At 44.3% G+C, this 13,971-nt stretch overlaps 1 protein-coding gene across 4 annotated transcripts; it reads left to right on the top strand.

Moving 5' to 3' along the window:
* Nucleotides 1–32: 32 nt before the first annotated feature.
* On the top strand, nucleotides 33–13,823 carry KBTBD4 (kelch repeat and BTB domain containing 4). Of its 4 annotated transcripts, XM_050953526.1 has the most exons (5): nucleotides 76–133; nucleotides 1,840–2,937; nucleotides 3,971–4,591; nucleotides 11,420–11,526; nucleotides 12,121–13,823. In XM_050953526.1, exons 3-5 carry the CDS (start codon nucleotides 4,000–4,002, stop codon nucleotides 12,979–12,981), a joined length of 1,560 nt encoding a protein of 519 aa, XP_050809483.1. In that variant the 5' UTR covers nucleotides 76–133; nucleotides 1,840–2,937; nucleotides 3,971–3,999; the 3' UTR covers nucleotides 12,982–13,823. The 4 variants fall into 4 exon arrangements, with proteins under 4 accessions (XP_050809482.1, XP_050809483.1, XP_050809484.1 ...); XM_050953525.1 differs by lacking the exon at nucleotides 1,840–2,937 and having other exon boundaries at nucleotides 33–133; XM_050953527.1 differs by lacking the exons at nucleotides 76–133; nucleotides 1,840–2,937 and adding an exon at nucleotides 173–320.
* The last annotated feature ends 148 nt before the right edge of the window (nucleotides 13,824–13,971 follow it).

Here is a 13,971-nt window from a genome sequence, read left to right as displayed (position 1 = left end):
AGTTGCTGGTAAATTGACCGGAAGTTCCGGACGCGTCGCTATGCGGAAGAGGAAGGTGCAGCCGTTGTGAGGTTCCCCGGCAGGCTGGTGGGAGGTTCCTGTCGGGCCGGCGGCATGAAGGGAAGAGCCGCAGGTGGGAGCCCTCGCGGAGCGGGCGCGTTTCCCAGGCTGAGTCCGCGCGGGGTTTTTCCCTTAGTGTCACCGCCCTTCCCCAGCGCGGAAGGGCCGGAGCCGCGAACCTCGCCCAGGCTGTTGGGCACCCTCGGTGGGGAGCGGCGGGCGCTGGCTCCGGATCCAGGATGGGCCGCGCCTAGGGGAAGGTGCCTTCCTGTCCCAAAGGGCGAGCGGGGTGGAGGAGGGTGGCGGGCAAGGGGAAGTGGGGGCCATGGTTTGGCCCAGCGGGTGGGGAGGGGGCTTTGGCTGGCGGGAGGTGCGAGGGGGGCCACCCCGGTTTGGCTGGACTCAAGTGACTTGGGGGTCTCGGAAGAAGCAGATTTCTGGGCGGGATCTGAGCGGAGAGGCGGCCACAGGCCAGTTTGGGACTGGTATTTCAGGCCTGTGGGCAGTGTGCCGTACATGCAGGGGAAGCCCGGGGTAGGAGGCGTGGACAGGAGGGCAGCAGCGAAATGCAGGCCAGTCTAGTGTTGTCCAAGAGCTTACTGGAATGTAAACCTCAGTGGTGAAGGGCTGGATGAAAGGAGGCAGGAAAGATCCAGGGAGGGGACCGCTTTTCCAGGCATCTTCTGCACTCCCAGGATGGGACCAGCATTGATTTGGTGGGCTTGGAAGTACAGCATACAAAAGACTCATGCAATTTGAAAGATGTAATCTTTATTCCATGATGTGATCAATTATCCATTGTCACAAGAAGTAAAGCTCTATCACATTTGAATTCATATGCCCTTCATTCATCAAACAATCTGTGAAGCACTCCACTTTTTCATCACTTTTTCCTTTGTTTCTTTTTTCATCAGTTCTTTCCTCCTTCTTGCGGGTAGCTCCATCCTTCTCTTCCTTGGATTGATTGCATAATTAGATACTTATATGAAATTCAATAAAATCATTAATAGTTTTTTTTAATCTCTCAGCCACAACTTGGATATACTGGAGGGAGCAATGATATGGATAGTAGGGAGGCCAAAGAGGAGGAGGTTACAGTAATCAAATTGGGAAATAATCAGGGCTTGTAAAAGTGTGTTAGCTCTTGGGACAGAGAAAAAAGTGGTGGGAGAGGGAAAGGCCTAAGATGACTCCCTGATCATGTAAGTAATATAAACAATGGTGTTGTCAACTGTGATAGAGAATGGGAGACATGAGGAAGATATAGGAGGAAAGATGAGCTTAAATTGTTGAGGTCTCCATGAAGAAATGTGGGAGAGACAGACTCTCCAGCTGATCCCAGACCTGCCCAGCCAAACTGCCCTTCACCAGAAAAGACAGAAGTACATCTGAGTATCATCACTATGGAGATAGGAATTGAAATTGTTATTGAAGGTCTCTGAGTGATGCTAAGAAATAATGCTCATGAGCACATGGTGTAGGAGAAAGCATGAAAGTGGATCCTCCCATTCTGTATTTTACCACCAGTCTTTATCTCAAGATTATATGACTCCTCAATCTCTGAAAAATCCTGCACATGATATGTGGTCAAGTTAATGTTATGAGGAAAAAGTCACCTTTAGCATTATCAGAATTTGTGCGCTTGTTTTTGCAGCCTTTAGTCTGCTTCCAGTGTAGTTTTTAATAGTAGTACTAAAATGTCGTTTCCCTGGTGGATTCTTTATTTTAGACAAGAGAAAAGGAAAATGACTGTTGGTATCTATTTTATTTTCTATATAGGTAAATCACCTTCATCTTTTTGAACACCTTCCAACAGTTCATTAAATGACATGATTAGCATCTGTCACATGTAGTTCATTCTTTTTCTCATCCTCTCCCCAAGAAGGAAGCTATGTGTGCATTGCAGTGTGTTGTTTTGGTACAGCTTTTTAATGAGAACATGCTGCTTTGTATTCATATTGGAGAAGGCACAGTTGAAAAAATGGACTTTTCACCTGAAGTAGGTGATGAAGTTTGTGATGGTCCTTAGTTCCTGTGGGAGTTTGTTCCACAGTCTGAGAAGGTCTGTTTCCACACAAGTGAGCATTACCCTTTCAGTAAAAGTTTATGGTGCCTGAAGAGTGATGTTGCCGATCACCTGAAGTGCCAGGATAAGAATGGTGATCTTTTAGGTATCCTGGGCTCAGGTTGTTGAGTGCCTTGAAGATAAGGAACAAAACCTTTACTTCGACTTGAAATTGCCTATGGGAGGACATTGTAGAGAGCAGGGACTGGTTTGATGCAGCTGTGTTGGCCTGTTTTGCCGAGGAGAAGTACTGAGTTCTGTACTAGTTAGAGATTCCAAAAGCTTGATGGTTTCATGCCCAGATATGTTATGCTGCTGTAGTCCAGCTGAGAAGTAACAAAGATGCTTATAGCTGAGGCAAGGTTATCATTCTCCAGAATAGAGGATCTTCTTGACAACCAGAAATGATAGGAAGTGTTGCACATGGAAACTGCTCTGTGTGTGTGTTAGTTTCAGCAAAGAACCCCCAGGATTGCTTCTAAATTACAGACTGAGTTGAACAATTGTGGGCCTATATCTTCAACCGAAGGACTACAGCAATTGCAAACTTCTTGGATGAAATCATCTTATTGAAATAATTGAAAAATGATAATGCAGAGATAGCTGCTATGGTTAAGATTGAATGTTAACATTATGGACCACTAGAATTGGGGCTAGAAATTTAGTCTCTCGCTGAGGGGTGAAAATGAGTTTTGAGTGAGCATAGTTCCAATTGTAAGAAGCTTGTCTATGTTCTGCTATTGCTGGGATGCATCTACTGCTGATGCCAAAACCCTCCAGTTGCACAGAAGCATCACCAGTGAAGTAAAAAGGTAGCTATCATCCCTCTCTCCAGCAGCTCTTCTTTGTGACAGAGACCTATCTCTCCTCCTGCTCCTGAGGAGATGCCTGCCAAAGAGACACCATTGCTTCTTTTGACCTTGTCCTGCTGCTAATGGAGAGTATGGCTAATAACATCTGGCTTGAAATGTGATGCCTTTCTATTGTACTTGATTATCTGATCCAAGTTGCCTGGGAGTAGTCGTCTCTGCAGGTTGTATCTCATATTGAAGGTGCAGGGCACTTCATACAAATTTAATGCAACTGTCAGGCACTTGGCAAATTTCTCATCTGGGTAGTTTGAGGGCTCCTGGTCAGTTCTGGCATGACTCTTCTCCCACTTTATTTTCAGAAAAATAAACTCCCAATATATGTTATCTCTACACATACATCACCTCATTTTCATATGGTAATTAGCACCTAGTCATGCTATTAACTGCTGCTTCTGCTCTTTACCAACACACCTTGCCTCAACCTTGTTTGCATCTGACCTGCCCACACTAATATTACTATCTTTTCTTGCTTTATTGGTTTCAGAAATCCCTGTTATGAAACCAGAGATGGGGAGTATGCAATGTGAGAAGAACGAATTTGACTTTATTAGAGTCATAAATTCTGAAATTTCTTTCATGTGCCCCTTCTGTTGTAAATGAGAGATTCATGATTTGGGTTGCTGGATATGTCCCCTACATATCTTAGATCTCTTTTGCTGTATTTCGCTAGGACGCTGAGATTGAGTTGAAAGAGTAATTGTTTGCTAATTCCAGGGATTGGAATATTGGGATTCCACTGTTGCATGAGGCTACCATTGTAGTGAGAGCTGTGGCAGTTTTAATCCCATCACTTCATGTGCTGCCCTTATAAGGAAGCACTGCAGTTCAGGTGGAAGTTTCTAGTAGCTATGTTACTTAGGCTGCAGTTTGTTTGGCTACCCACCAACTCCTCTTGACTTTTGGAGTTACATGCTCCCTGAGCTGCACGATCTTGTTAGTTGAGGGGGAGAATCTCACTGCCATTGTTTTACAGATTGCTGGAGGTCAGATCTGTGTAGCAACATGGACTCATCGGAGGAGACTGGGGGCTCCTCCACAGAAGAGAACTACTTTGTGAACTACACTTTCACTGACCGTTCTCACTCAGGCCGCGTAGCTCAGGGTATTATGAAGCTCTGTCTGGAGGATGAGCTCTTTGCTGACGTTACCATCTCAGTGGAAGGCAAAGAATTCCAGCTGCACCGGCTAGTCCTCTCAGCTCAGAGCTGCTTCTTTCGTTCCATGTTCACTTCCAACCTGAAGGAGGCCCACAACAGGGTGATTGAGCTGCAAGATGTTAGTGAGAGTGTTTTCCAACTCCTGGTGGACTATATTTACCATGGGACTGTAAAGCTGAGGGCAGAAGAGTTGCAGGAAACGTATGAGGTGGCAGATATGTACCAGCTGACTGCCCTTTTTGAGGAGTGCTCCCGTTTCCTGGCCCGCACGGTGCAGGTGAGGAACTGTCTTCAGGTTATGTGGCTGGCAGATCAACACAGTGACATGGAGCTCTACACCGCTGCAAAGCACTGTGCCAAGTCACACTTGTCACAGCTTCAGGATACAGAGGAGTTCCTGCACCTACCTCTCCGCCTGCTGACAGACATCCTTACAGGTAGGCACAGGGGGCTTTTGAGACCAGCCAGGATGTGGGTGTGGAGAGAGAATTGGGGTGGCTATCTCAGAGGTTTGTGGGGATTATCTGAACAACCAGCAGGGTGGCTTTGAAGGACAGAAGGATGGAATTCAGAGACTGATCAAATCAAGTCTTCCTATAGCAAACCATCCAGCATAACTTACTCAAAGAAGCCTTGGTAACTGCAGCTGGCAATGAAGCATCCAACCTTTGAGCAATAGCTGTATTAACATAAAAGATGCTGGTAACATGGCCATATTGTCTGTCTCACAGCAGTTCCTGGAGAAAGGATAACAACCTCCAACCTCATAGGTTTCAGGGGATGCTTGGCATTAAACCTTATTGGGGTCCTTGCTCACTGATATCTCGGATCTAGTTTATTAACCTTCAGTGAACTGTTGAGCTTCTATCCTATGTGGTATTTTCAATAATACTATGAGTTTCCTCAAATAATTGTCAACTTCAGTAGAAAGCATTTCAGAGCTGGATTTGTTTGTCTGTAAAGCGCCAAACACGTGTTGTGTCATATTAAGTTGGTTTTCCACAGAAGATTCTTTGCTCCACACTTATTGTAGGGCTTTCAGTAGGCAATGAAGCCACATAGCTGGTGTAGGGGAGCCTATAATTGTATGTGCTTTCCTTCAGATTTTTGGAATGTTTGCAGGATTTTTCCAGAAATAACTCAATGGTACGTTAAGTCTGTTTGCTAGCTCCCTTAACAGCTTGGGATGCATGTTGTTCCACTGTTGTGTATATGTTCATCTTCCAAGGATTCCCTTATCTTTTTAGCAAGAGCTATTTTTACAGGGGCTTTCTCCTATCTTAGTTACCCGAACTTTACTTCTTTTGGAAAACATATCTAAAGATGGTGCCCAGTATTTCAGCCATTTGAGTCATGATTAATTCCAGCCCTTTCATTCTCCCTACTCTCTTTTTCCTTCTGGTATTATGGAGGTGCTGGTTGCAACTCCATAATTAAGGTTGGATATCATTTTTTACTTAAAGCAGGGCTTCAATGTCTTGTTTGCATGAAAAATACAGTACATCATCCCCAACTTTACTGCACATTCTGCCACTACAGAATGAATTTTCAAAGTATTTACAAGTAAATCTGTTAATTTGTTTGTTAAAATTAATTAAATATGTGGTCCTTTGTTACATTTCTTAATCTGCCTTTTCTTTGTCCTGAATGATCTTAACACTAGAATAATAATGCAGACACTTCAAACTTTCCATATACTTAAAATTAATTGAAATTTTATGCATAGGCCATATTTGAAGAAAGTAGGGTATAACTTTAGTGTAGTTATAAACAATTGTATCTAATTGTTAGGTTTGTATACACTAGACAGGTAACTCAAGTGGAGCCTATTGGTTGCAGTGAGTCAATGGTATGAAGGAGAGTGGACTCATGTCAAGAGTTCTCACTGGTAGATTGCTTGACTGATCTGCCACTGCTCTTTAAAAATTCTATGGTTTCATGCTGGCTTGGGCATCAGGGCTTGAAAGGCTTCCCCGTGGTACAGCTTTGATGGCCCTACAATGTGTTGACAGCACTGCCAGGGTAATTCAGGCAGGACTATGGGGAAGTCCTTAAAATTCAGTGGTACTGGCCCTGGTGCTCTTTGCTTAGCAGTATTTTAATTAACACAGCCCTCCAATAAGTCAACTGCAAATTAAGGGCCAGATTCACCGGAATGCTTTGGGTGCTTTGTGCTGCTCCAGCGAGGCAAAGCAGCTGTGAACCCACCCTCGCTGGCAGCTGTGCACTGCTTTGGAGGTACTGGTGAATCTATCCATAAAAGTTAAAATTAAAAAAAAATAAGATTAATACTGAATATCTGCAAATCGTTAGAAATATCATATGGTAGCATTTTCTAGGTTAGGCTGTGTATGAAACTTTTTAATTTAAAAAAGCTTACGAAATCCACAGACAAACTGTTCAGATGGAGTTAGGGTTGAAAGTGTATATCAGTAACTCAAGGGTGCAAAAACCTACAGCTTGTTTGTAATTACCCTGAAAACATGCATTTGGTTGGGAGATGTCCAAGTAATCTCCACACCGGATTTTAACATCGAGAAGGAAGAAAATGAAGTAAGAAAGGATACAGCCATGGGTAAGAGAATGGACATAAGGAGGAAGGGTAGTGTAGATACCAGTCTAATAGGTGATACTGGCAGTAGCATGTCTGTGCCTAATCGGGTAAAGAATGTGAGTGAAGCCAAACAGCAAGAATTAAGACGTTTGTAAACCAATGCGAGGAGCCTAGGTAACAAAATGGAGGAACTAGAGTTACTGGTGCAGGAAGTGAAAGCAGATATTATAGAGATAACAGAAACGGGTAGAATAGTAGTCATGACTGGAGTACAGGTATTGAAGGGTATGTGCTGTTTAGGAAAGACCGAAATAAAGGCAAAGGTGGTGGAGTAGCATTGTATATCGATGATGAGGTAGACTATAAAGAAATAAGAAGGGATGGAATGGATAAGACAGTGTGTGTCTGGGCAAAAATCACATTGGGGAAGAAAGCTACTAGAACCTCCCCTGGTATGGTGCTTGGAGTGTGCTAGAGACCACTGGGATCTGAGTTGAATATGGATAGAGACCTCTTTAACATTTTTAATGAAGTAAATACTAATGGGAAATGTGTGATCATGGGAGACTTTAACTTCCCAGATATAGCCTGGAGGACAAGTGCTAGTAATAATAATAGGGCTTAGATTTTCCTGGATGTGATAGCTGATGGATTCCTTCACCATGTAGTTGCTGAACCAACAAGAGGGGATGCCATTTTAGATTTGGTTTTGGTGAGTAGTGAGAACCTCATAGAAGAAATGGTTGTAGGGAACAATCTTGGTTCAAGCAATCATGAGCTAATTCAGTTTAAACTAAACTGGAAGGATACACAAAAATAGATCTGTGACTAGGGTTTTTTATTTCAAAAGGGCTAACTTTAAAAAATTAAGGAAATTAGTTAGGGAAGTGGATTGGACTGAAGAACCTGTGGATCTAAAGGCAGAGGAGTCCTGAAATTACTTCAAGTCAAAGTTGCAGAAACTATCAGAAGCCTGCATCCCAAGAAAGGGGAAAAAAATTCATAAGCAGGAGTTGTAGATCAAGCTGGATGAGCAAGCATCTCAGACAGGTGATTAAGAAAAAGCAGAAAGGAGGGACCAGCAAGGAAAGTTACCTTATTGAGGTCAGAACATGTAGGGATAAAGTGAGACAGGCCAAAAGCCATGTAGAGTTGGACTTTGCAAAGGGAATTAAAACCAATAGTAAAAGGTTCTATAGCCATATAAACAAGAAGAAAACAAAGAAAGAAGAAGTGGGACCGTTAAACACTGAGGAAAGGGGGGAAGTTAAGGATAATCTAGGCATGGCCCAATATCTAAACAAATACTTTGCCACCGTCTTTAATGAGGAGCTTAGGGATAATGGTAGGATGACAAATGGGAATAAGGACATGGAAGTAGATACTACTACATCCGAGGCAGAAGCCAAACTCGAACAGCTTAATGGGACTAAATTGGAGGGCCCAGATAATCTTTATCCAAGAATACTAAAGGAACTGGCACATGAAATTGCAAGCCCATTAGCAAGAATTTTTAATGAATCTGTAAACTCAGGGATTGTACCATATGACTGGAGAATTGCTAACATAGTCCCTATTTTTAAGAAAGGGAGAAAAAAGTGATCTGGGTAACTACTGGCCTGTTCGTTTGACATCTATACTATGCAAAGTCTTGGAAAAATTTTTGAAAGAGAAAGTAGATAAAGAAATTGAGGTCAGTCGTAATTGGGACAAACCAACCTGATCTCCTTCTTTGAAAAGGTAACACATCTTTTAGACAAAGGAAATGCAGTGGATCTAATTTACCTCAATTTCAGTAAGGCATTTGATACGGTTCCACATGGAGAATTATTAGCTAAATTGGAAAAGATGGGGATCAGTATGAAAATTGAAAGGTGGATAAGGAACTGGTTAAAGGAGAGACTACAACGGGTCATACAAAGGTGAACTGTCAGGCTGGAGGGAGGTTACTAGTGGAGTTCCTTGGATCGGTTTTGGGATTAATCTTATTTAATCCTTTTATTACTGACCTTGGCACAAAAAGTGGGAATGTGCTAATAAAGTTTGCAGATGACACAAAGCTGGGAGGTATTGCCAGTACAGAGAAGGATCGGGATATCGTACAGGAAGATCTGGATGACCTTGTAAACTAGAGTAATAGTAATAGGATGAAATTTAATAGTGAAAAGTGCAAGGTCATGCATTTAGGGATTAGTAACAAGAATTGTGTTATAAACTGGGGACACATCAGCTGGAAGTAACAGAGGAGGAGAAGAACCTTGGAGTATTGGTTGATCACAGGATGACTATGAGCTGCCAATACGATATGGCCGTGAAAAAAGATAATGTGGTCTTGGGATGCGCCTGGTGAGGTATTTCCAATAGAGCTAAGGAGGTGTTAGTACTGTTCTGCAAGGCACTGGTGAGACCTCATCTGGAATACTGTGTGCAGTTCTGGTTTCCCATGTTTAAGAAGGATGAATTTGAACTGGAACAGGTACAGAGAAGGGCTACTAGGATAATCTGAGGAATGGAAAACCTGTCTTATGCAAGGAGACTCAAAGAGCTTGGCTTGTTTAGCCTAACCAAAAAAAGGCTGGAGGGGAGATGATTGTTCTCTATAAACGTATCCGAGGGATAAATACCAGTGAGGGAGAGGAATTATTTAAGCTGAATACTAATGTAGACAGAAGAACAAATGGATATAAATTGGCCATCAGAAAGTTTAGACTTGAAATTAGATGAAGGTTTAACCACCAGAGAAGCGAAGTTCTGGAACAGCCTTCCAAGGGGAGCCGTGGGGGCAAAAGACATATCTGGCTTCAAGACTAAGCTTAATAAATTTGTGGAGGGGATGGTATGATGGGATAGCCTAATTTTGGCAATTAATTGATCTTTGACTATTAGCGGTAAATATGCCCAATGGCCTGTGATGAGATGTTAGATGGAGTGGAATCTGAGTTACTACAGAGAATTCTTTCCTGGATGTCTGGCTGGTGAGTCTTGCCCACATGCTCAGGGTTTAGCTGATCGCCATGTTTGGGGTCGGGAAGGAATTTTCCTCCAGGGCAGATTGGCAGAGGCCCTTGGGGTTTTTTGCCTTCCTCTGCAGCGTGGGTCACAGGTCAGTTCATGGAGGATTCTCTGCACCTTCAAGTCTTTAAACCGCATTTTGAGGACTTTAATAGCTCAGACATAGGTTAGGGTTTGATACAGGAGTGAGTGGGTGAGATTCTGGCACCGGTGTTGTGCAAGAGGTCAGACTAGGTGATCATAATGGTCCCTTCTGACCTTAAAGTCTATGATTCTATGATTATAAACCCAGGAAATTCAGAGTTAAGGTTACACTTAAAAGAAATCCAAACATGTTAAGGTAAGAAAAAACAGTTAAGGCACTTAAACAGCCTTAACTCTGACCTTTAGTGACACCATGCAATAACCGTAGGATTAGGATTATGGTATTTTAATGTTTGGTCCCAAATTAGGTTGGTTTGATTGTTCTGGTTAAAGGCTCCTGTGGTGGAATTTTTCCCCTTGTACAATTGTATTACCCAGGTAGGCCTCTAAAATGGGCCTCAAACGGAAATACACCCATAGTGCGGTTAGACAGAAGCACTATGTTAGCTTAAGCGCTCCCTGTACTACAACCCAGTTAGTGGAAGCCCGAGGAAAATAAGCAAGCATTAGTGATAAGCATTAAAACAAATGTAATGCAGATGATCTTTTATTTATAAAACTTGTCCATTGCTAGGCCATTGGACACGTTTCCAGAATAAAACCATACATTTAACTTGTGTATTGGTTGCTAGAGCCAGTGATTTAGACAATCCCACTAATAATGGATCAACCCTAAACAAAATAAACTCCTTCATTATGAGCAAACAGGTGGATCTTGTCTAATGCATTGAATGGCAAACTAACTTGGGGCTCTGTCAGGCCCAGAGGAAGCAGATTTCAGAGTCAAGGAACCTTCAGAAGGAATGTCATGCCTCACACAATCAAAGCTGAATCTAGAGAGGATTCTGCATGGGGGAGCGACGATCTCTCAGGCAGTCATATATACAATCACCTAGCATGCTGTTGGCAATTTACTAAAGATACAAGGGTTTATGGAAGGCCTGCACAACTTGTAAAGCAGCGAGGGCCATATTACTCTAAAGAAAACAGCTGAGGGCTGAAACCCACTGACACCCCCCGCCCGAAACACCCTCTCCAGTGCTGCCCAGCCTCTCTGAGCTTCCCCCCAGTGCCACCCGCCCCGCAGAAACAAACCTTCCTTCCTCAGTGCCGCCCCGCCGAAACAGCGGTATTGAACCTCGCTAATATGTTATAGCGGGCCCCTAAGGTAGTGTAATTAAGGTAAAAGAAAAATGTCTTTTTGCTAGAAGTAGAATAAGATTTCTCGGAAGTCCTAGTGAGTGCCCATGAAGGGTGTTTGCTAAGATCTGTGACATTAGCTCACTGACTTTGACTTAAATAGAACATTTGCTGTGTCACCCAGGAAGCAATATCTCCTGATGTTGAACCAGATAGACTTGATACAGGTGCCTAGTTGCTCCTGCTGGCCGTACTAGCCAGGTTTTATAAACCTCAGCCTCACTCTTGCTCAAGATAGGGTTTGTTTGTGTCCTCACGGTGGGAAGAGGTTATGCGGAAGAGGGTGGTGGTTCAGCTCACCCCTTGAGAATAGAATGTCAATTTATTGTAAATTCTTTTGTCTCTGAAACTACAGATGGTGTTCCATGTTCACAGAATCCAACAGTTGCCATAGAAACCTGGATCAACTTCAACAAAGAGGAGAGGGCAGGCTTCTCGGAGGTGCTGCGATCCAGTCTAAAGGTATGGATGGCCCCTGTGCCCTGTGGTTAATGCAGTTATCATACTGCTCTGGTTCCCTACTCACTGAAGAAGGGCTTCTACCCTCATTTGTGACCTTGTAGTGTTTGAAAAAGCTGTGGCTTCAATACCAGGAATGCGCGCACATAGGTAGAAAACCCCAGGTACTGTCAATGACCTCAGCCTCGAGGCTGCTCTTGCCGATAGGGTTAACTAATCAGTGGTATTAGCCTGGCGTTCCCCAAGTATACAGATAAGGAGCCAGTTTAGAAAGCTTAGGGCTTGGCATTCCCATGACTATAATTCTGCTCCCTGAGCATTTCCTAGCCGTTAACTGAACTGAAGCCTGTTTCAGGTGCAGGGCACTGCTCATTTTACCAAGTCAGGGATAAAAGGTGCCTAGACAAGGCTTGAAGCACAGGGGGTGGAGGATGTAGGAGCCTGAGACCTTATAGTCAAGTGAGGCTGAGATGACTTAACACAGAGCTGCTGGGCCCCAAAACTCCCTAAAGGGAATGGAGCTTTGGATGGTGCTGGCATGTGTGCTGTGATGCAACTCCTACCTGGATTCTGACAAAAATCCCTTCTCTCTCTCAGGAGATTGGGGAGAACGTTCACATCTACCTGATCGGGAAGGAGTCATCGCGTACGCACTCACTTGCTGTCTCTCTGCATTGTGCTGATGATGACTCAATCAGTGTGAGTGGCCAGAATAGCCTGTGCCATCAGATCACTGCAGCTTGCAAGCATGGCAGTGACCTGTATGTCGTAGGGGGCTCCATTCCACGGCGCATGTGGAAATGTAACAATGCCACTGTAGACTGGGAATGGTGTGCTCCTCTGCCCCGTGACCGACTCCAACACACCCTTGTCTCTGTGCCCAGCAAGGATGCTATATACTCACTGGGGGGCAAGACGTTGCAGGACACACTCTCCAATGCTGTCATATACTACAGGGTGCGAGACAATGTGTGGACAGAGACCAGCCAGCTGGAAGTAGCTGTCTCTGGGGCAGCAGGTGCCAACCTCAATGGTATCATTTACCTGCTGGGTGGGGAGGAGAATGATCTGGACTTCTTCACTAAGCCCTCCCGGCTCATTCAGTGCTATGACACCAATACAGAGAAGTGCCACGTGAAGCCTTATGTATTGCCTTTTGCAGGGCACATGCATGCTGCTGTGCATAAAGACCTAGTGTTCATTGTGGCTGAGGGGGACTCGCTGCTGTGCTATAATCCCCTCCTGGATAGCTTCACCCGACTCTGCCTGCCAGATGCCTGGAGCTCAGTACCGTCCCTCTGGAAAATTGCCAGTTGTAACGGCAGCATCTATGTCTTTCGGGATCGTTACAAAAAGGGAGATGCCAACACCTTCAAACTCAACCCAGCCACCTCTGTGGTGACTGTCACCAGTGGCATCAAGGTGCTGCTCACTAATCTGCAGTTTGTGCTGGCTTGAGGTGACAAGTCCACGGACAAGACAACATGAATATTCTGTAGAGCAGCTTAGAGGCACCCAGTTTCCTTAGCACTTGCCCCAACAAGACCAGCTCACAGCACCAGAGTGCTCCCTCCTCTTTAGCCCTGCGTGCAGGCAGTATGAGTCTCCTGGATGTGAGGCTGTTTTCCCTTTCAGTACACTCTCTCTAAGTTGACTTACAGCATCTTAAATCCCAGATGGACTAAATAGTGTTACTATGATCCTCTGATATGAAGCTGTGTTTCAAGCTGACTGCAGCAGATAGGCTTCTTAGGCCTAGAACTATCCACCACCAGCAAGCCCTAGCATGAGCAGCAACCCCTTTTTGTCATAGCCTTTTAATGTAATAGCTCAGGAGGCTGCATGTGCTGCTGCCATCACTAGTCACAGGGAATGGCCACCCTGTACACTCCCTAAAAAAGCTCTATGCAGTTTGAAATGGGGCTCCAATATGAATGTTTCTTGCTAAGGCTACAGGACTGGCTTCAGGCCAGAGGCACTGACTAAAGTGGACTGTACTGTAGACTGATTTCAGAGGTGGGTCCAAGGCCCTGACTTGGTTGTGCTTTGCCCTAATGTAGGGGAGATGGACTTGCTGCTACTTTGCCACCTAGCAGAAAGAGGAAAACTCTCTTTACAATACTACTGTGCCAATGCTGGTTTCTAGCCCTACTAGTGGGGCTCCCATCCTTCTGACGTTATACGACAGAGCTGTACGATGGTTAAAGATAAAACTAAAGTTCATTTTCTCACAGCCTTCCCTGCTGACACTGTAGCCCTTTAGATGAGAACCTGAATAAAAGTGTCTGGTGGGACAAAGATATGGTTTCTTTTTTGCTGGTTGTATTAATGCGAGAAGAGTTTGACACCCTTCTATCCCCTGCAATAATGGCACTGATGTGGGAGGGGTAGATCAAACCCTTACAGGTGCTCTAATGTGTGTGTGTGTGGGGGGGGGGGGTGCAGAAA

This window comes from Gopherus flavomarginatus, chromosome 5 (assembly GCF_025201925.1).
Source record: "Gopherus flavomarginatus isolate rGopFla2 chromosome 5, rGopFla2.mat.asm, whole genome shotgun sequence".
In the NCBI taxonomy this organism is placed as follows: domain Eukaryota; kingdom Metazoa; phylum Chordata; order Testudines; family Testudinidae; genus Gopherus; species Gopherus flavomarginatus.
This window is presented reverse-complemented; position numbering and strand designations above follow the sequence as displayed.

Excerpts from the sequence above, each read along its gene's own strand:
- KBTBD4 (XM_050953525.1), top strand. Across the intron at positions 4,592-11,419 it reads GCTGACAGACATCCTTACAG|ATGGTGTTCCATGTTCACAG; the intron begins GTAGGCACAGGG and ends CTGAAACTACAG. Across the intron at positions 11,527-12,120 it reads TGCTGCGATCCAGTCTAAAG|GAGATTGGGGAGAACGTTCA; the intron begins GTATGGATGGCC and ends TCTCTCTCTCAG.